Raw genomic sequence first — 20,750 nt, 5'->3', positions numbered from 1 at the left:
AGCCTCAATTAGCCTGTGTTTAATTGGAGGATTAATATATACACCAGCTGTAGGAAAATGGACATAAAGTGCTTCAAAACCACAATGATGTCTTTTTAAACAATTGTTCTTCCCCCTCCAAATTCATTGTTCTCTGGGGAAATTAGCACTTCAGACTGATAATCCTTTCCTGAGGGCAGATTTTTCTCAAATGACATCCCCATTCCTCCCAACACACAAATGTTTACACTTTGCCCTCACCTCATGTAGACCCCAGGAGGCACCATGGTGGAGAAGAACTGCTCAGAGGCCACCAGGAACTCTGGGGAGATGCTGGGGTCCAGGAAAGGGTTGTATCCTGGGGGAAGGGGAGAAGAGAGAGGATAGTAACATTTAGCCCTTAAACCACCCACCCTCCCTCCCCACCCTCCCCCCCCACCTCCAAAAAACTCCTGCTAGCTCTCCCATTCTCCCTCCCCATCCCCTTACCTGCATACTTCGGGGGTGTTTTCTGCAGGAAGCTGGGCAGCCACTCATACAAAACGATGTTCTGAGGGTCAACAGAGGGCAAAAGGGAGGCAAGCGCTGGAGCAGCCACGCTGGGAGGGTCTGAGCCCCAGGAAGGCTTAGGTGGGAGGTGAGGGCCAGGCAGGGGCAGTCAGCAGGGAGGCAACTCCAACAGGACAGGTGCGGACGCCTGTCCCCCACTAGGAACACGGGATGGGCGTGGGCTAATGACTAATAACCACGGCCAAGTCTCGTGTGTGAGGGTCCTTTTCCTGCTCCTCATCTTCGGGGTCCATTCCTAGACGCTAGCTCCAGTTCTGGGGAGCAGTGTCCTCCCGGAAAAGGGCGTTTCTGGGGGCTGCTTGCGCGAGGACGGAGGGCTCTGCGGGGCAGCGGAGTCTCCCGCGCAGCAGTCGGGGTGGGGACGGGGGGGGGGGGGCGGGGAGAGGGCGCGTCACTGACCTGGTAGGTGGCGATGACCCTCTTGCGCGCGTGCTGGAACAGCTCCTCTTCCCCCCATTGCGGGTGCTCGCGGGCCAGCCGCTGCGCGCACAGGTTGTGGTAGCGGAACCACAGCAGGCCCAGCGCCTGCAGGAACGGGTCGCGGTTCCCTCGCTCCGCCCCGAAGGCTGCAGGCGACGCGGGGCCGCAGGGCAGGAGAGGAGCGGCGGTGTGACCACCAACTTTGCCGCCCGCAGCCCGCACGCCGCCCGCAGCCCGCACCCCGCCCCGCGCCCGGCCGCCGCAGCCCGCCCCGCGGCCTCACCGTACAGCCCCCGGGGCCCTCGCTGTCCGGTGGCGGGGTCGGGCGCCGTCCACATGAGCAGGGGGCTTTGCGCGTTCCGGGGGAAGGCGGGGTCGGGCCCCGACGCCAGCTGCCCCCCGGAGAAGCTCCTCAGCGCGTCGCTCCACGAGTGCGAGGAGCCATAGATGGCGCTGCCGTCCAGCCAGCCCGTCACCTCGTTGGTCTGCAGGGGGCACCGCGAGGGTGAGCCGGGGGTGGGCCGGGGGTCGGGTAGCGGAGGCGGGTGTCAGTGCGCGAGGGGGTGGGAGCCTCTCCCCGCCCCGCCCTGCGCTGGCCTGGCCGCGAACCCGGGACCCCGCCCGCCTCGTCTCACCAGGTCCCGGGGATTACTGGGGCTCTGTCCGGTCTCGGGGTCCCAGCGGCTCCTCTGGAAGGGGAGGACCACGTCCCCGCGCCGGTCGGGATCGAACACTGGGTCCCCGGGCGGGATGTGGATGTTGAGGAACTCGGCTGGGCAGCCGGGGGTCTCCACGCTCACCAGGTCCGAGAGCACGTGGTAGCCTGTCCACAGTGGGGAGGGCGTGCAAGGACCTGCCTAAGGACCATTCTCCCTTCTGCATCAGGTATCTAGCCCTCCCTTACTCCCCTTGAAGCTTCAAAAGACTCCTCAGCCATTTTTGGCAAGTCCAAGTCTTGACCTCCCCCACCCTTCCCAATCCTTTGTTACACCCTGGTCCAAAGTGTTTTCATTGCCAGTTTGGTCTTCTCCTTGGTAACTGGGAGGTGCCGGGTGAGTGTGCCTAGGCAGTCAGGCTGGGAACACCTGCTCCAACATGCAGCTGGGAGCAGCCTGCCCAGAGAACCTGCCAGTCTCACTACAACACTGGACACTGGGAATCAAATGTAGGCACCCTGGTGGCCAGCAGGAGCCTGGCACTCCTGCTGGGAGCCAACAACCCACAGTCACTGGGGTCCGGCCACCCACCCTAGCACCCCCATTTCGACACCCACGCCCACCAGCCCTCTTGTCAAAATCAGAATCCTGCCCTGAGACTGTCCTAGGAGTCACAGTGGGCAAAGAGTAAGAACAGGGTCCCACCAAAAGTCCCTACCAGATTATTGTCATGCTCCTGCCTCTACCTGCAGTCCCATCAACAGCTCAATGTGGGGCAAATTTATTCCTCCCCCAACCAGACTTTCTCCCTCTACTTTTTCTTCCCCAGAAAAAGAAATACAAGACATAGCTTTCTTGACTTAAGCAAAGTCATTTTAGGCCCCAGACATCTTGTGATTTATGCCTACTTGCACAAAGCACATTCTTGAGTTATCGTTGCGGGATTCAAACCCCTTTGAGCACTGAGATATCAGAGCAATTAAAAGGCAGAAAATTGATGCCAACCCTTGCTGGCCCATGTGACTTCCATCAATTAAGACCTGGACTCTGTCACTCCGAGATGACTTTTGCCTAAATTCTAGACTTATCCCCCATTGGACAAGTGCCTTCATGAATGCACTTAAGGTAAGGTACCCTTACCTTAAAACTTCCCCAGTTTTATTATTTGGGAAGACACTGCTTTAGGAAATATTCACCATGTTTTCCTTTACTTGTTCTAAATAAAACTCTTCCTATTCTTGTCTTGGTTTTGTCTTTTGGTTCAATATCCACCGAGAGGCAAATCCAGTTTTGGGTAAGAATACCCCATCTCATTGCCTCCCCCTCCATCTCTCACACGCATCTCTAAGATCCTCCATCACTTCTCTCCCTCACTCCCTGACTCCCCCCTCAGACACAGAGGTGTCCAGCTGACCCTACTGGCCTCCCTCCCCCAGAGGTTGAGGGCCTCACCGAAGAAGACTCCTAGCACTGTTCGGTTTCGCAGGGAGGCCTGCCCTGCAGGGCCCCTCATGGCAGTGTTGCTAAGGTTTCTCGGGTTGGGCAGGTGGGGTTCTCTCAAGGGCTGGTACACACCATCCGCGTAGCTGGCCGGGACCAGGCGCTGCAGCCGAGAGCCTGGGGTAGGAGGGGTAGGGACAAACATAAATCCCCAGTGGGGCTCCCTTACCTCCTCTCTCCCAGGCTTCCCTCCAAACCACAGATCCTAAAACCTTAAGAATGGATGAGCCTTTGCTGGTACCTGCCAGGCCTTGCCCCTTCGGGCACCCCTGCCCCTGGGGTTGTCTCTATTTGGCCCTCACCTACCTTTGCTGCCCCATCTGTGCTCCATGAGGTTGTTGTACCACCCATCAAATCGCTGTACCTCCCAGGAAATGGGGTTCTGAGCTCCTGTGTGAGAACAGAGGGAAGGGGCAGCTGGGCGAGTCCGGGCATGAAAGGACAGGCAAGCCTGAAGGATATGGCTCTTGGGAGCACTCAGTTGTCGAGGGAAGAACTCAGGCAGTGAGGGCAGAGGAAGGGTCCAGAATCAGAGGTGAAATGGGGGTCCTTCTGGTCAGTAGATCAGATGACCAGTTAGATTCCTTTCCCCAAACTAGAAGGTTATAGGGCTAAAGCTCCCTCTCTGCTCACTTCATAGAACAGAACAAAGAAAAGGACCCTCATCAGCCAGCGAGACCCATTCCTGATTGTCTTTCCACTCAGACCAAGAACAAGATCTCGGAGCTCCCCTCCTGCCCCACACTCCCACGTGCATGTGCACACCCATGTGTGCACACTCGCTCACCAGCAGGTCAGAGAAGGAAAATGACTCAGGCCCTGGTGTTTGAGCAGAGAACTCAGCTAAGGATCCAGGACTTGGGGCAGGAACTAGCACACCTATATACGTGTGATCTTTAAAATAAGATGAACTGGTGGCAGAACAAGGGGGAGGAGGGCCTTTGGGAGGGAGCATAAGGGAGAATGCCTTCTGCGAATAAGTGGCAAGAGCTGACTAGAAAAGGAAAATCCAAGGTCAAGGCAAAGAGAGAGCTGGAAGGAATGGGAATGGGAACAGCTCTGTCCTGGGAGAAGCTGCAGGGGTCTATTGCCCAGTCAGAATAGATCATTCCAAAGGTCTTCTCCGCTTCCTTTTCCTGTATCCTCCCACCCTTGATGATAAGGAACTGGCAATTTAAAAAAAAATTATTTATTTGAGAGAGAGAGCATGATCAGGGGGAGCAGCAGAGGGAGAGGGAGGAGCAGACTCCCTGCTGAACAGCTGGGCTCGATCCCAGGACCCTGGGATCATGACCCAAGCCAAAGGCAGACACTTAACCAACTGAGCCACCCAGGCGCCCCAGGAACTGGCTCTTTTTAACCTAACTTGTAGCACCTTAAACCTACTTCCCTTCTCAGAGACCCAGACTTCGGAGAATGGCCTCAGATTCTAGTAAGAGACTGTCCAAAGCTGACAGAAACAAGACAAAATCGAATGGACCGACCATATTAGTGGTGGTGGTTGGTTGTGTTGTTCTTTTTTTTCCATATTGTTTTAAAACACTGGCGACTTCCCTTCAGCTTTGGGTCTAGTCTGACCACAAGATCCTTTATTATCTTGTATGCCTCATCAGTCTTTTCCCACTTGGGATCAGGGGTCCTTACATTATGAAGAAAGAGCGAAGACAGGGGAGAGAGAAAGGGCCTCCGGACGGTAAGGAATGAAGAGGAAATGCTGACACAGCAGGGTTCCTCTGTTCCTAGTTATACTTCTTCAATCTATACTTACCCATGGATGTCCATGACCCAACCAGGAGTGTCCATGCCAGAGCCAGGCAGAAGCCCATGATGAATATGATAATAGGGCTTAGGTATTAGAACACCCTAAAATGGAGACCCTAGAAAAAGAGAACAGGAAGAATGAGTCCCAGCAATTCAGAAGAGTCAGGCCAGGGCCTCTGCAGGCCCCTGTGAATCTAGGTGTGGCCTGGGCCAACACCACAGTGAGGAGCAGAGAGCAGGAGACACACTGTCTCCCAAGAATCTTTCATTCATTCAACAAACACTTGACAAGCACCCACTATGTATCAGGCACTGACCTAGGAACTGGAGGTTAAGTGATGAACAAAGCAGACAGAAATCTCTGCCTTCCTGGACTTACCTTCTTAGATTAACTGAAAAACCTTGCTTTGGCCCAGCTTCCCAAAGTGTATGTTCCTTGGACAGAGCCTTGCTTGGGGGCCAGGACACTGAGCTGCTGCTAGTCCACGAGTGTGGTCTTAGGCAGGTCACTTATCTGATCTGGACCTTGGTTACCTCTTCCAGCGATGGGAGTAAACATGCCTGAACTGTCTATCTCCTAGCATGGTTGTTGGAATCAAACCTCAAACGTGAGAATGAGGTTGAATTCAAAGCAAGAAAGGCCACAGGTGTTATGTAAATGTGATGTAGGGAGAGCATGGCTCCTCTCGGTGGAATCAAAGAATGCAGCGCCAGGCACTCCTGTGCTTGGTGCCAACTTTCTGCTCTCTCTCCCCAGGCCAACAGATCACCCAGGGGCAACAGGGAAACAGAGGCAGCAGGGGACTCAGGCTGGGACTCCTGACTGGCACAGGGAGTGCCTCAGGCCAGTAAAGATTTTCTAAAGGCGGCATAGAAACTGGGGGGGGGGGGTGGGGGTGGGGAACTATCTAGTGGAAGAAAGGGGGAGCTCAGAGAAAGCCTTATCTCAAACCAAACCCTCAGGACTCCTGAACAGGTTGTCTAGTCCCAGAGGAGGAGCCCCAGAGGGTGGTCTCATCCCAACTTGCCATCTCCCATTAAACAAGTGAAAAACCTTAGGCCCTGTCATAACTCAAAAGCTCAGCCACTCTACCCACTCCATCCCAGAGACTGTCCAGATGGTGACCTTTGATAGTGTGTGAAGAGCAGGGTCCTGAATGGTTGAAGCCATAAGGATGGATGCGCTTAAGTGGCCACAGTGGTCCTTCCCTGATCTCGGATGCCTTGCCCCTTCCCCCCTACCACTGTGTCTTCGGGATCCTGGGCCTCAGAGACCACTCAGCCCACAAAAAAAATGTAGTGAGCTTTCAGGCCAGGCTGTGCAGATAAACCTGAAGAGGAATGTGGGTATGCTTAATAACCACTCCTTTCGGGTGGGTAACCACAGTGATTTATACAACATTGGTTCAGTAACTTTTTAACAGCCTTGGGTGGAAAGCATAACCTTATGACAGGGCAGTGAAGCCCCAGGCAGCGGCAGAACCAGGGAGAGAACACAGGCCTACCTTGTTCTTGCCCCACATGGCTACTTTTCCAGCCTGAAGTCCTTCAGTGATGACCCTGGGGTGGGGGAAATATAAGCCAAGGCCATAGGGATTCCAACCTGGTCCCAAGGGAAGGTTGAGGGGAGGGGCAGCCTGGAGTCTAAAAGCCCAAAGTTCCCTCCCTGGCGTCATGTGCTTGTGTCAGGAAGAACTCCAGAGAGATCCTTTAGGCCCAAGCAAACTAGGTCACCCAACACTCCCAGTTCTCCAAGAACCTGAAAATTTGGTGGTGGGGTGGGGGAGGAATAGGCCTGAACCGGCTCCATTTTAGCGTCAGGCTAATAACGGAGGCGCATGGGGGCCAGGGCTAGAATTCCCCTTCCCTCAGAAAGCGTGGCCGAGCTGGGGCACACTCCACCGAAGCCACGCGAGTGGAGCTCCCTCCCTCCCCCGGAGCGCCTAGGTCCGCGGGCCGGAGAAGCCCTGCTGGGTCTGACCTGTGGCCGCGGCGTCCCTCGACCCCGGAGAGCGGATTGGCTCCCTCCCGGCTCGCAGCGGGGCCGCGACGCCCGCTCCCGGCCGGCTTTCCCCGCGGCTGTGCGCGGGGCGGGCGGGGCTGGCGGTGAAGAAGAGACCGCACCGCCCGGTTCTAAGGCGGGGCGGGGCGGGGCGGGGCGGGGCGGAGTGGGGCGGGATACCCGCGGGCGCGCCGGGGACCCGCCGAGGTGCTCCGAGGGGACCGGGACGCGCCAGGTGAGACGGCGCCGGCTCGCAGGGCTCAGGCCGGGGATCTGTCCGGTCCCTGGCGAGGGTTCGGCTAGTGCGGCCACTTGGACAGCGAAAAGGGCAAGTCGGCCGGGGCTGGGGTGTGGGCGGGAGGCCGAGCGGGTGCGGGGGGGCCGGGGAGGCCCCCCCCCCAAACTCTCCACACCTTCGGAGCTGGGCTCCAAGACCAAGAGGATAGATCAATGCCGGCAGACCAGGCCAGGCGTCCAAGCGAGGCCCTCGTCCTAAGACCCTGAAAGAGTCTGTGGCAACCACCCCTCCCCGCGCAGGGTTCCTCGTGAGCTCTCGGGGTCTCCCGCGCTCGAGGCCCGCTCGAGGCCCGCCCGCGCCCCGCCGGTCCCCGGACTGCATCGCTAGGTTTGTGCCGGAGCCGCTCGGGGTTCTGGGCAGGGGGCAGGGGGCAGGGGGCAGGAGGAATGGGGGGTCGGGGGGATGGCTGCGGAGGGGACGGCTCTTGCGCGCCGTCCTTCCTCTGTCCCAGGCCGAGGACGGGAGGCAGCGCCTCGGAGCCTCGGGTGCGGTCTGAGAAGGTTGAGAGCGACTTGCAAGGGTGGGCGGGGAAGCACCCGGGACCCGGTTTGTCCGGTCGAAGCCGGGTCCTTCAGTGCATTAGCAGAAGAGTGGGGTGGGAAGCGGGCTCCGCCGAGAGAAAGGCAGTGCCCTTTCGGGGACAGAACGTCTGGACCCGGTTCCCGCCCTAATCCCACCCCCAGGAGCGCTGCTTGTGAGGTTCCACAAGGACGAGGCGAGCGGCGAGGGCTGCCACGCACGCGTCGTTTGCGAGACGCGAAGGTAGGAAATGGTGGTCCGGGTGTGAGTGGCGGGGATGAGGCTGCTGGGGTCGGTGCGGTCGGAGGGTTTTGAAGGGGACGTTAGAGTGCCGCCACTGCCCCGCGGGTTCCCGCGTCCCCCCAGGGCAAGTTTAGATCAAGTGGGAGTTCCTCAAAGGGAGCTTGATAAGAAATTAAGAGGAGGCCATCCATAAATGCCACTAGGTTTACAGACACGGACTCCTTATCTCGGCTTACCTGGAGCCTAGATAGTTTGACTTGCATGATTCAGCACCCCCGGGCTCCCTACTCACCCCAGCCCTTACTGGGTACTCCTGCCTCAACCCACTCCTCAGATCTTCTATTTCTTCAACCCTTAATTCTTTCCTCGGTGCAACAACACACATACACATGTCCACACGCCTTCTTGATGAGAAGAGGCTGGGACAGGAGTGCCTGACAGGGTCCCTGTAGGCAGCCAGAGCTGTAAACTTTGAATGGGATCAACCCCAACCAAAGAAACAAAATATTACATTCTAGTAGCTGTGTATCATCAATCAGAGCTCGTGGCAACTCCAGCCATGTCACGCATTCCCCCTCCTTTGTAGAGAATTAGGAGTCTTTCTGGGTTCCAGAAGATGGGGGAGGTGGGCAGAGGGAGGCTACAAGAGGGGCCACAGAGCACTAAGAAAGCATGTGACAACTTTGAATGCTGAAGACCCTGTACTAGGCTGAATTTTCTTAAAGATGTGTAACTTTATTTCTTGCCCACCCCTCATACACACACAGGAACCCCACTTCAACCTGAGATAGGTAAGGGTTAGGTAACTGTGTCTGAAACACAACTGAGCATTAGAAATGCTTCAGTATTTTAAGGGAGTTCAGAAAGGGAAAAGAGTGGCCCTCCCTTCTCCAGGCCAGGGAGAAAGCGTGGGGATTGACCCAACCCATTGAGAAAGCACTTCAGTTTTGTCACTGGGGCCTCTGACTGAGGGCTTGTGTATCTAGTTCTTTATGTTACTGAGAGCTACTTTCTTTTTGTGTCAATATTTATGTTTACGTGAAATTGTAGGTGTATGTCTGACTGTATCTTGTCTTATTTATATCAGTGTCCGTTGTGTATATCCGTCAGTTGTGGTGGTGAGCTAGGGGAGAAGTGAGTGAAGACTGACAAGAGATTTTTCTCAGGTTGGAAGAAATTCCACTGTCAGAACCTCCTTGGCAAGCCAAGGAGGAAGATGTTCCCGAGGGAAACTACAAGCTTTGTAGGAAAAGCAGGATGGCTGGGCAAAAAGACTTTCATTTCAGTCCCACCACTTCATGCAGGAGGCCTGTTACCTTAATAATTAAAACTAATTTTGGATCAGGGTCATCCAAAATTAACTTTAGATTAGGCGATGTAGATTAAGGAAAACCGAATTCATTAAGTTAAGCAAGAAGAAATTAAAGAAGATGAATTTTATTCCCAACTATCTTTTTTCTTTAGTCATCTTAAATAAATATTCTGGAGAATTGGAAATAAGTTAACGTTGTTCTTTTGTACTTAGAGAGCCTTTTGTTAGTGTTTCTTTGAAGCACCATGTTAATAGAGATGAGCCATTCTTGTAAAATATTTTATAACCTCCCATTAAAATATATGTAGGAATAATGCTAACATCTAACGCTAACCCAAATACATTACATTATTATCTGCTTATATTGCAAATATTTGTTTTTGAAATTTTAGCATATAACATGTATTCATAGTATCAGTAAACCTGCTTTATCTTCCTACCTTATTACCCAAGATATTCTACATTTTATAGCCTTTTCTAAAAAATATAGCCTTCCATCACAATTGTAATGGCTTCAGTCTAGGTGTCATTGATAAAAAATTGTTAGGCCAATAAATAAAATAAATATCATATCACATATTATAAAAGATACCTTAATCCACACGTTCTTATTTATCTTTAGCTAGAGTTGAAATATATGTTTCAGATTCAGTTAAACATGAACACTCATGCTTTGGATTCCAACTATTGGAAGAGGCCCTCTGAAAATTTTGTGAAAGCACTAAAAATGAGCAGGGTTGGTCAAATCCTTTCCTGCCCAATCCTTAGCCCTATATTTGTGACAATTAATGTTGAATGAGAGTTTAATACTGTCTAGAGCACAGAGGGAGCATAGCTCCCTCTTGTGTGTGAAATAGAAGATGCTACCGGCAGGGAGAGGAACTCATTCATATATTCGTTCATTCAACCCATAGACTAATTAGTATATGCTACATGCAGGGGATTCAAAGATGGAGATTAGAAGCTAACGGGGAGATTGATATTCAAATAATTATAATACAGTGTAATTATTGTGATCGTGGAGGTATATTCAAAACGCAATCAGAATATTAGAGGTGGGAACATCCACACTGGCCCAATGGTTTCAGAGGAAAATTCACAGAGGGGGTAACATGAGCTGAGACTTGAAGGGTGAAAAGGTGTTTGCTAAGGGGTAAGAGCATTCCAGGCAAAGGAAATAGCCTGTACAGAGGCAGGAAGACTTGAAAGAGCATGTCAGATTCAGGGAGAAGTCAATAATTGAGTGTGGCTGGAGATTAGGCTGGGCCAAAGATAGAGATGCAATGGTAGGTGAGATCAGATTATAGGGGATTTTGGATGTGATTGTGAGGTTAGACTTTACCTAGAGCAAAGAAGTAAAATGATTATATTTGCTTGTTAGAAAAAAAAAATGTTCTGCCACCAGGCAAGATAGAATGAGGCTGAACTAGGGCAGTAGGGAAGGAAATGCATGGATGGCTTCAAGAAATGTTTAGGAGGTCAGATGGTCTAGCTTTCTGATTTATTTTATTGGTACAATGGTGATGCCACCAAAGAGACAAAGAAAACAGAATAAAAAGCAGAGCAGAGACAGTGACTTCAGTGTGGGACCTGTTAAATCCGAGGCATCCATGTGAAGGCCAAGTGAAAATGTCAGTGCGGTAATTGGACCTTTTGTGTTTGGAGCCCAGGTAAGAGGTCTACCTGGAAACATAGATTTGAGATGCATCAGCCATGGGAATAGATGAGTTTACCTAGGGACTCAGGAAGAGTGCTAGAAGAAAAAAGCCAAGACAGACTCCTGGGAAACAGAAATATGTCAGAAGGAGGAAGGACTAGCAAAGGAGCCACAAAAGGAATGGCCAAAGGCAGGAGACCCAGGAGAGCATAGTATCATGGAGGCCCAAGAGAGAAGCCAGATTGCAATGGGTTGAGGAGATAAAACAGTGAAAACACCAACATAGTCTATTCTTCCAGAAAGCCTGGCTGTGAAGAGGGGAGAGAGTGGGATAAGGCAGGAGCTGGAAGGAACTAAGAAGTTCAAGGGAGACAGTCCCTTCTCTTTGTGTTCCTAAGATGGGAGAAATTTACACATATCCTTGGAAGAAGGAGCCAGCAGAGAAAGAGAAGCTGAAAAGTTGTAAAAAAGAAAGGGAATGACTAATGAGAAAGGTCAGACAGGACTGGAGTGAGAGTCCAGGAGGAAAAGAGATACCCGTTCCTCTGGAATGGAAGAATTGAAGAGTTAAGAAAAAAAGCAAAACTCCACATGAAAACTGAGACTCAGAGGTTATGTGATTTGTCCAAAAGACAGGATTAAAAATTCAAACTGTCTGTCTTCACACTATGCTACCCCCAGAGATAGCATAGGAGGTGGCCCGGCCTAGGAGAAGAGTGGAAGGCTGGGAGTCTTCCACAAGGTATTATAGAAGAATCACAGAATTTAGAACTAGAGGGGACCTGGAGATCATCATATCCAATTGCAGATGAGGAAACCAAGGGCCAGGGAGGTTGTCATTTGACTGCCCAATGTTTTAAAATTAGTGAAGAACTAGAACTGGACCCAGAACTGATTCTAGCCCAGGGTTCCCTCCAAGAAGGATTGGACAGAGAGATAAGTGGAGTAATAAAATGTCCCCTGTTTCCCATCTATTGATGTCACTCTGTTTCAGGTATTATTCTTAGCACTTTACACACACAATCTTGTTTCATACTCACAATGACCCCGCAAGGTAGACATTATCATTCCTATTTTGTAGTAAAACCAAGTCTCTGTAGGGGCCAAATAACTTGCAAGAGGCAGAGGCAGAATTCAGACACAGAGCTGCACAACTCCAAACTTACTGTTTCACTGCATCGCTTAACAAGACACTACCAGGTCAGACTGTAAATAATGGAGCCTCCCAGGCAAACCAAGGCCCCAGTGCAGATCGCACACAGGGATATTGGTAGAGCTGGGTTCATCGACTGTAAGATGAAGTGAACTCAATTTTGTTTATTCTAGAGTTGCCAGAGCAGGAGCCAGGGTGCTTGAGAAAGCTGGACAGACCGGTGCGAGGAGTGCCAGGACTGGGAATGTAGTTGGATTAGATACTTAGCAGAGCTGTCTGGCTTTTGTTCCTTTGGGGACTGAGAAGGAAAGCCAACTTGTTGTAATCTGTACCATCTTTCACCCTTATGCCTTCACTTGATAGTAAACATAGGTCTTTTTATGTCCTGTGATCTGTCTGATTGTGCTGGAGGCCTGAGAAAGATAAAAGAGAATTATATTTCCTAAGACAGTCCCAGAGGAAGCAGAGAAGCCTCGAGGGTGGTTGTGGCCCTGATTTAGGGGACCTACGGGTTAGGAAAGGAGCATGGGGCCACAGAGACTGATTGCCAAGACCCTCGTTCCCTCACAGTCAAAACGTATGGAGATGTGGGCACCTGGGTGGCTCAGTCGCTAAGCGTCTGCCTTCGGCTCAGGTCATGATCCCAGGGTCCTGGGATCGAGTCCCACATTGGGCTCCCTTCTCGGCAGGAAGCCTGCTTCTCCCTCTCCCACTCTCCCTGCCTGTGTTCCCTCTCTTGCTGTCTCCCTCTCTGTGTTAACAAATAAAAAAAAATCTTTAAAACAACAACTACAACAACAACAAAAAACGTATGGAGATGAATGGCAGAGGGGCAGCCGAATGGCAGGAGCGGTATCATCTGGTGAGCTCCAGAGATGAGGGACGCGGTCTGGTTTATGCTCTGCTGTATCTTCAGCACTAAGAACAGTGCCTGGCACCTAGACATACACATCTATTGTCCTACAGCATACGCCTCCCCTGCACAACCCCAGCAAAATGGCTACTTTGGGACACACATTCCCCTTCTATGTGGGCCACAAGCCGATCTTCCCAGTGGACACCACCTTGGCCGTCGTCATTGCCATCTTTGTGACCGCACTGGTCACCTTCATCATCATCCTGCCTGGCATTCGGGGCAAGATGGTGAGAAACAAGCCCAGCCCTGGAGACCCCAGCCCCAGAGAGATCTTGGCCTCAAGGTGAGGGGGCCAGACTCTCTGGCTACAACCAGATTCAGGAAAGAGACTCCAATCCTGAGAAAGTGTCCCCCACTGGCACCCCCAGGAGGGAGTTCCCTACTCATTGATTCAATGGATAATAATTGAGCACCTATTACATGCCAGACACTTTGATCACAACTGACCAAGTGACCTCAGTTTTAGAACACCCCCCTACCACCACCACACACACCCAAGTCTGGAAAGACTAAGGGTGGATTTGGAAGGAGGGTGTTCCTTCTAAACCCACCCACCCTGTGACTCAGAGGCTGTTCTGGCTGTTGCGGGTGGTGACCAGCTTATTCATCGGGGCTGTGATCCTGGGTGAGTATAATCCTGGTCAACTGCCTCTGTCCTATCTGGTTCCCTCAGCAGTCAACCTGTCCTCTCTGTGTTTCCTCATGGCATCTTCTGCTTCGGGAGAGGGACGGGAGGAAGGGGCATAAGCAGACTGTCACCAAAGGAAATCTTGGATTCTGACCACTTTATTCATCTTGGGCAAACATACTGTTGCCAAACTAACCATGAGCCAGACCCTGAGCTAGTTAACAGATACACAGTTATGAGCAAAACAGACCTAGACCCCGTGTAGCTTTCCTTCTGACTCTAACCCAGGAATGCCTGGACCTTCCTGAGTTCCCATATGTCCAACTCCCCACCCCAGCTGTGAATTTCAGTTCTGAGTGGTTCGTGGGCCAGGTCAGCACCAACACATCATACAAAGCCTTCAGTTCCGAACGGATCAGCGCTGATGTGGGGCTGCGGGTTGGTCTGGGAGGAGTCAACATTACACTCAAAGGTGAGGGATGGCTCTTACCTGTGAGGGAGGAGAAGATTCTGCTGTGTCTTTGGGATCTAATTGGGATCTACAGGATGGGGGGGGGGTGGTAGGAAGGGATATTTCCAGAGACTGAGACCAGCTCCTGTCCCTCTGCCCAATGTGATGAGCCCCTACCCAGGCAAATGCCCACTCTGGTCCTTGGGTTCCTGCTGAGCACAACTGCCCTATTCCCCAGGAACCCCAGTGCAGCAGCTGAATGAGACCATCAATTACAATGAGGAGTTCACCTGGCGCCTAGGCAAGAACTATGCTGAGGAGTATACAAAGGCAATGGAGAAGGGGCTGCCAGACCCCGTGCTCTACCTGGCTGAGAAGTTCACCCCGAACAGTCCATGTGGTCTGCATGGCCAGTACCGCCTGGCGGGACACTACACCTCAGCCATGCTCTGGTGAGGGTGGGATGGAGGCCCTGCTGGCCTAGACCCAGGAATGGAGTTTCTACCCATCTTTCCTCCACCTATGTGGAAATCCCTGGTGGGACAGGGTGGCACCAGCCCCACAGTGCTTGGTTGGGAAACCTATAGGCAAAAATCCCTATCTCACATCTTTGGGGTATTCTTGGGTCCCTGAGCCTCCACCTGGGCCCTTCCAAGTAGAGGTGTCCAGGCCAGCCTTCACTGGGTCCTGGCTCTCCAGGGTAGCATTCCTCTGCTGGCTGCTGGCCAATGTGATGCTGTCCATGCCCGTGCTGGTCTATGGTGGCCACATGCTGCTGGCCACGGGCCTCTTCCAGCTGTTGGGACTGCTCTTGTTCTCCACGGCCACATCACTCACACCACCCTGTGCCCTGCACCTGGGTACTGCTACGCTGCACACTCACCATGGGCCTGCCTTCTGGATCACATTGACCACAGGTGAGGTGCAGCCCTGAAGACAGACACCGGAAGGCTTAGGGCCAGGGACCACCATATTAGTGGGGGTTAAGGATCTGCCTCTGGGGACCAGGATGCCTTTCCTCTCATTAAAGCCCCATCCCTCTTACATCACTCATCTCTGGGTTTTATCTCCCCAGTTCCACCTGCCTCCCCTCCATAGATGCCTACTCCCCGTGTCTTCTGTCTCTGTCATTTCCCTCATCCCCTAACTCTCTCTTCACCCAGCTCTTTCCTAAATCTTCCAGTCTTATGTTCCTGCCCACTTCCCCCAAACACTCTTCTCTGTGCCCCCCATTCCTTCTCTTTCCTTCTCTTTCTCTGCCTCACATAGCCTTAAATTGTCCTGCAATTTCTTCTCCTCTTCTCTCATGCCCTTTCTCATGCCTCCTCCTCTGTGCTCTGCCCTTCCCCCAGGTTCTCTGTTTTCAGAGTTCTCTTTTCTCTCTCTCTCTCTCTCTCTTCTGAGATGTAATGCAAAGAGCACTGGGCTTAGAGTCCAAAACTCAGGACAACAGAGCCACACCAGCCGTACGACCCTAAGTCCGTCACTGCTCTGAGCCCAAGTTGCCCTGAAACAGGGATACCAGTGATTCTCTTTGAGTTGTTCTGATGCTCTTGGGAGAAGATGTCCTTGGGAGGGCATTACTATCACCAAGGCGGGACACCTGTTTTCTCATTCCCAGGACTGCTTTGTATGCTGCTCGGCCTGGCCATGGCAGTGGCCCACAGGATGCAGCCCCAAAGGCTGAAGGCCTTCTTCAACCAGAGTACGGGGAAGGATCCTTCACTGGAGTGGAATCCTGAGGAAGGGGGACTCCTGAGCCCCAGATACCGGTCCACAGCTGAGGGTCCTGAGCCCCAGGACATTCCTCTGTCAGAGGCTTCTTCTGAGGCATGGTGTAAGGAGGAGCATCACAGAGAGCCTGACTGTGCCCTATAAGGTTCTTCTCCCTGGTGGACACCTGGACTTCTAATCTGGTTGCAGGTCTCACTGGAGCCCCATAAACCTGCCAGAACTGACTGCAGCATGGGTTGAATCCAATCTGTCCCCAGCCCCAATCTGCAGGTGGAGTAGGAAAAACAGCCTCTTTCTATTGATGTAAAAACAAAAACAAAAAGCCCTAATATGCTAAACAGACATTGGGGCTGCCTATCAACCCTGTCTCCATGTTAAGACCAAGCAGGTGCTGCCCATTTCTGCACAGCAACCCTGCCTTCCCTTGATGCCTCGCCTCTTTGAGGGGCCATTTATTGAAACTCAGCTTCATCTATATTGTGTGTGTGGGGGGGGGTTACTGTGTGATTCCCATGTAGTCCCCCTCATCCCTCTGTACCTCTTATTTTCCTTTTCCCTGGGTCCCTTTTGTTCTTCTTTTACTTGTGTGATCTCCTGATACAATGAAAGCCCTGGGCAGCAGAAGAAACCAAACTTCTTGTCCCAGGTCTAATATTAACTAAGTGTGCTACATTATCTTTAAGCTTAAGCTTCAATTCTCAAATTTGCCAAATAAGATTGTAGGTCTTGCCAAGAACCTAAAAAAAAAAAAAAAAAATCCCAGGATTTACATTTTTATGCCTTGCTGACAACTACCTTGGCCCTTGGACACTACCTCTTAGTTAGTGAATAAACTGGAGTTAGTAAATGACCTCAGGAATGCCATTCCCTCCCACTCAGCTGAGCCAATGGGAGGTTGACCTGTCTGGTCACTGCTACCTGTCATCTGCCTGGGGCAGCTCAGGAAGATGCTGGCTCCGGAGGGTTCTCCTTTGGGCTCACTAGAGGGCGCCCCTCTCCCAGAGCTTTGTGGCAAGACAGAGCAAATGCTTCCAACCCAGGGAAGTCGGCCGAGGACTCATATTCCCCAAGCTTGGAAAAGCCATTGAATGTAATAGAAACAAGTTTAAGAAAAAAAGAAAAAGAAAAAGGATTTATTTACAGCTCACCTTGGGAGACCCTTTTTCCCCGGGCGCAGGCGTGTGGCACGTCTGAGGCCGCCTGCTTTTCCCTGCGCCCGCGGCGCAGTGACCCTCCTGGAGCTAGCTCTCCTGGCCTGAGCCCAGCAGGTATTGCTACCCGGCCTGCAGGGGGCCGAGGCGGGGTTAGGAGTCCGAGGTTGAATAACCCTCAAAGGTTAGTACTATTCGTTAAGTCCAGGGCTCCGAACTGCTTATGCAGTGGGTTGTTCAGGATGAGAGACAAGTTCCTTTTCGCCTGGCTACCACAGTCCTTGACACTTCCGTCCAAGAAGGTGCGGAGAGCGCTGGGTCGAGAGTAGTGGAGACTCACCACCGCCACTCCGAGGAGGAGGCACAGGATGCCTGCGGTGGCGCGGACAGAAAGAAACAGGGTAGTCAGGGCTCCAAGCCAGAACCTGGCCTGCCCCCCTCCATCTCCTGGGGGCTACCCCTAGCATTTCCTCCCCCAACCCACACGGCAGAAAGACCTCTAATATGGATTACGTGCTAACTGGGGCAAGCCACCGAACCCTTCAGAAGCCCCTGGCCTCATCTGTAAAATGGGCATAACTGCCTGCTTCTAGGAACTATTAAGAGGAGCAAATTAGATAATATATGTGAACTCATTTTGCAAACGGGAAAAACACACATAAGCTCCCACGCCCAGCCTCCCAGAATCCGCCCCCTTGGTCCTCACCGGTGGCCAGGGTGACCCAAAAGGCGGCGCCGTAGTGAGTGACGAGCGTGGAGGAGCCGAGGCGGAGCGGGCAGAGCGGCACGCGGGAGATGGAGGCGAAGGCGAAGATGGAGAAGAGCGTGAAGGTGCCGGTGGTCATGAGCGCCAGGCCTCCGTAGAGCGGGACCGGCATGGAGAGCAGCGCGTTGGAGAGGAGCCAGAAGCAGAACGCCACCCTGCGGAGGGGACCCGCCGCACTGTGAGCTGGCTTTCCCCAGCCTCGCTTGCTCTGTGTCCCTACCCCAGAACGAAAGCCGGGGCTGGGACGGCGAAGGCGCAAGGGAACCTTCCAGCCGAGTAGCCGACTCCCAGGCTTTGCTGGGGCTCTCTGGGTTCCGACCGTCTGAGCAGTTAATTCTCACTCCCCGCACCATAGGGCTGTAACTATACCTCACATCCTCTGGCTCACACGCCCCCGCGCCGACACTCCCTCACTCACAGGTGCCTTCCCTCCAGCGCTCACCACAGCGTGGCGGACGCGTAGTGTCCCGCCAGGCGGTACTGGCGGTAGAGCCCGCAGGGGCTGCTCGGGGTGAACTTCTCCGCCAAGTAGAGAACTGGATCCGGCAGCCCCTTTTCCAGGGCCTCCGAGTACTCCTCGGCATAGTTCTCACCCAGACGCCAGTTGAAGTGCTCGTTGTAGTCTATGGTCTCGTTCAGCTGCTGCACCGGGGTCCCTGCGAAGGGAGGGCGGCCGGGGTCGTGGAGCTGCGCACAACCCGGGACACCGAAACTAAGCTAGCGCGCGTAGGAAAGGAGAGGTGTGAGAGACATGAGGTTTGGCAGCAGTTGCGGAAAACACGGATCCGTGAGAAATAAAAACTCTTCGAGCCCGTGGGGTCGGAGATTTCCTCCAGCTGCCCCTGCCACACCCCCCCCCCCAGCCATGGGGTCTGCCAATCCAGAAGTTCACTTTGCCCCAGCCCCCTCACCTGTGAGTGTAATATTAATTCCCCCCAGGCCGACGTGGAGACCGACGTGAGCGCTGAGCCTTGCTGCACTGAAGGCCTTGTAGGATGTGTTGGTGTTCATCCCACCCACTGACCATTGTGCGCTAAAGTGCACGGCTGTGGGGAGAGACACAGTGTGGGGGGAGGGTTAGGGAGAGCATTGGGGAGATGGAATGAGGAGAGTGGTGATGGCAGGTAGCACACTGTGCAGAGAGATGGAGGGTCTAGAGGTCCAAGGTGGTATATACGGTAAGGGTGGAAGAGTGGGCACTAGAAAGAGCTGAAGAATGGGAAGAAAGAGCAGGAAACAACCCCCAAATCTCCATTTTCCCAGGTGCCCTCTGCCCACCTCCATCCTCACCCCAGGTCCTTTCCCCATCTGCAGCACCACACACTCACCCACAATTTCCGCGCCTATGAACAGACTGAGAAGAACTCTCACCAGCCAGAACCAGCGCTGCAGGAACAAGCACCTGGGTCAGGTCTGATAACTGCCCAACTAGAGTCCCCAAGACCTCCCTTGACCCCATGCCACCTAGATCTTTAGTGCCCCTGCAACTGTACCCTCTTGCCCCACACCCTTTTCCGAGTTACATTCCTGACGTTTTAAAGCTAAAGTCTGTCTTGCTTTTTGTGCAAATCCCTCTGAGCCACTGGCATTTCTGATGTTTTCTAGCCATGCACTTCTGCCTCCCTAGCCCCATTTCCCAGTCCACCCTGCAACCTGGCTCCCTGCCTGGTGTTGTCATATCACCTTCACTCCCCCAGCTATCTGGCTCCTGGTCCTGGTCTTGCCAGCTACTCAAGTCACTACTATGATGAGGCTCAGTGAGTCCAGAAGTACCAGGCTGGGGTCACCTCCCCTAGGAGAGCGCAGCCCCAGGGTCCTGTCATAGAGGAGGTAGGAATGCAGCCTCTCAGATATTCCTAGGTGCACCAGTTTCCCAAGGCAACCGACACAGATGGAGACTCAGGGAGGCCAGGTACTCCTAGACTGGAAAAACAACTTAGGTTCTGGGAGAAGGGGGGGTGGTCCAAGGACAAGTACCCAGTCTGTTACAACTTCGAATCATTTGTGGGAGTCCCCGAGTCCTTAGGATGGGAGCACCCATACACATGCATCTCAACCCAGCACACTAGTGAAACACAGCATTCTCAGCTCTTGGTCCACTGGTCATCACCTGAAGGCTAAGACTGGAGTGCAGCCACAGTCTGAGGAGAGGAGGGAGACTCTAGCAGCATGTGAAGACTAGAATTAGCCCCAGGATTACTGGACTGGGCACCCACTCGCCGCAGCAGCCTCCTGGATGATTCAGGTGGGTTCAGTCTCTAGAATGTCTTATACAGGGCCTCCCTCTCTCCCAGTCCCCGGGCAGGGAGCGGTGCTGGCTGCCCCCAGACTTCTGGGTCTCCTCCACCTATGCTCCCCTGGTTCAGCGTTTCGTCTGACTATTCGTGGAAGCCCTTGTTACAGTATTACCTGTCCTAGGTCTTCCAGAGACAAGCTGCCCATGACCCTCAAGCCCTAGCATCTAGCACCCCCTTACCGAGTGACCACGGATCCCAGGCAAGATGAGCAGGAAGCTGGCGGCCAAGGCCAAGAACACCAGAATGACGATGAGCAATGGGACGCTGTAGCCTGGGGCATGCCGGGGCTGGGGGTAGAAAGGCAGCTCGCCGTTCCACAGAGTCATGCTGCAACTGTGCCAAGCTGGGTCCGCTGGAGAGGGAAAAGTGTGAACCTGGCAACCGACCCCAGGTCCCACTTCTCCTTAGCCGGTCCCCTGTGTTCTTGGACAGGACTTAATGGGCTGGTCAAGTCTGAGTTGCTCAACTCGCCCCTAAGGAAGCGCAGCGGCTGGCTGCCTTCAAGTGCTCTGGGTTGGCCCAGGCAGGGTTGGGTAGGCGGGAGAGAGGAATTATTTCTCACTGGCTATAGCCAGTTACTTTTACGGCTCTGTGTTTGGAAGTGTGCAGGACCTGGAGCCCTTTTATAGCAGCCTGGGTAGGTCGTTGGGTGGATGTCAGGGCTTGACAGCTGGGTGCGGTTGGGAAGAGATCTTGCAAATGAAAGGTGGAGGCTACTATGCAAATGAGGAAAGCCC

At 53.2% G+C, this 20,750-nt stretch overlaps 3 protein-coding genes across 6 annotated transcripts in view; 1 reads left to right on the top strand and 2 right to left on the bottom strand.

The window, feature by feature from the left end:
* The window catches only part of DUOX1 (dual oxidase 1), a 32,111-nt gene extending 25,176 nt beyond the window's left edge, over window positions 1-6,935 (bottom strand). The window contains 9 exon segments of the mRNA XM_025884142.2: window positions 241-337; window positions 469-529; window positions 949-1,115; window positions 1,253-1,454; window positions 1,605-1,792; window positions 3,078-3,242; window positions 3,432-3,515; window positions 4,894-5,002; window positions 6,868-6,935. Of these exon segments, the coding sequence (XP_025739927.1) occupies window positions 241-337; window positions 469-529; window positions 949-1,115; window positions 1,253-1,454; window positions 1,605-1,792; window positions 3,078-3,242; window positions 3,432-3,515; window positions 4,894-4,951 (1,022 nt within the window). The 5' untranslated portion in view covers window positions 4,952-5,002; window positions 6,868-6,935.
* Window positions 6,936-13,066: 6,131 nt separating this feature from the next.
* DUOXA1 (dual oxidase maturation factor 1) lies at window positions 13,067-15,943 on the top strand. Of its 2 annotated transcripts, XM_025884342.1 has the most exons (6): window positions 13,067-13,213; window positions 13,554-13,611; window positions 13,952-14,086; window positions 14,304-14,517; window positions 14,765-14,982; window positions 15,687-15,943. In XM_025884342.1, the coding sequence occupies exons 1-6, from the start codon at window positions 13,067-13,069 to the stop codon at window positions 15,941-15,943; spliced, it is 1,029 nt and encodes a 342-aa protein (XP_025740127.1). The 2 variants fall into 2 exon arrangements, with proteins under 2 accessions (XP_025740127.1, XP_025740128.1); XM_025884343.1 differs by lacking the exon at window positions 13,952-14,086.
* DUOXA2 (dual oxidase maturation factor 2) lies at window positions 13,803-20,638 on the bottom strand. 3 transcript variants are annotated; one of them, XR_012373613.1, is made up of 7 exons: window positions 20,193-20,638; window positions 19,045-19,102; window positions 18,628-18,762; window positions 18,159-18,372; window positions 17,657-17,871; window positions 16,948-17,322; window positions 13,803-14,104 (listed from the first exon to the last, which is right to left on the bottom strand). XR_012373613.1 is itself a non-coding variant. In XM_025884344.2 (6 exons), exons 1-6 carry the CDS (start codon window positions 20,337-20,339, stop codon window positions 17,129-17,131), a joined length of 963 nt encoding a protein of 320 aa, XP_025740129.1. In that variant the 5' UTR covers window positions 20,340-20,638; the 3' UTR covers window positions 16,920-17,128. The 3 variants fall into 3 exon arrangements, 2 of the variants coding, with proteins under 2 accessions (XP_025740129.1, XP_073733042.1); XM_025884344.2 differs by lacking the exon at window positions 13,803-14,104 and having other exon boundaries at window positions 16,920-17,322; XM_073876941.1 differs by lacking the exons at window positions 13,803-14,104; window positions 18,628-18,762 and having other exon boundaries at window positions 16,920-17,322; window positions 20,193-20,626.
* Between the last annotated feature and the right edge of the window lie 112 nt (window positions 20,639-20,750).

This window comes from Callorhinus ursinus, unplaced genomic scaffold (assembly GCF_003265705.2).
Source record: "Callorhinus ursinus isolate GAN/ISIS: 27379988/994484 unplaced genomic scaffold, GSC_fseal_2.0 scaffold25, whole genome shotgun sequence".
Taxonomy (NCBI): domain Eukaryota; kingdom Metazoa; phylum Chordata; class Mammalia; order Carnivora; family Otariidae; genus Callorhinus; species Callorhinus ursinus.
Note: the sequence above shows the minus strand (reverse complement) of the source record. Positions and strands in the feature narration are given on the sequence as shown.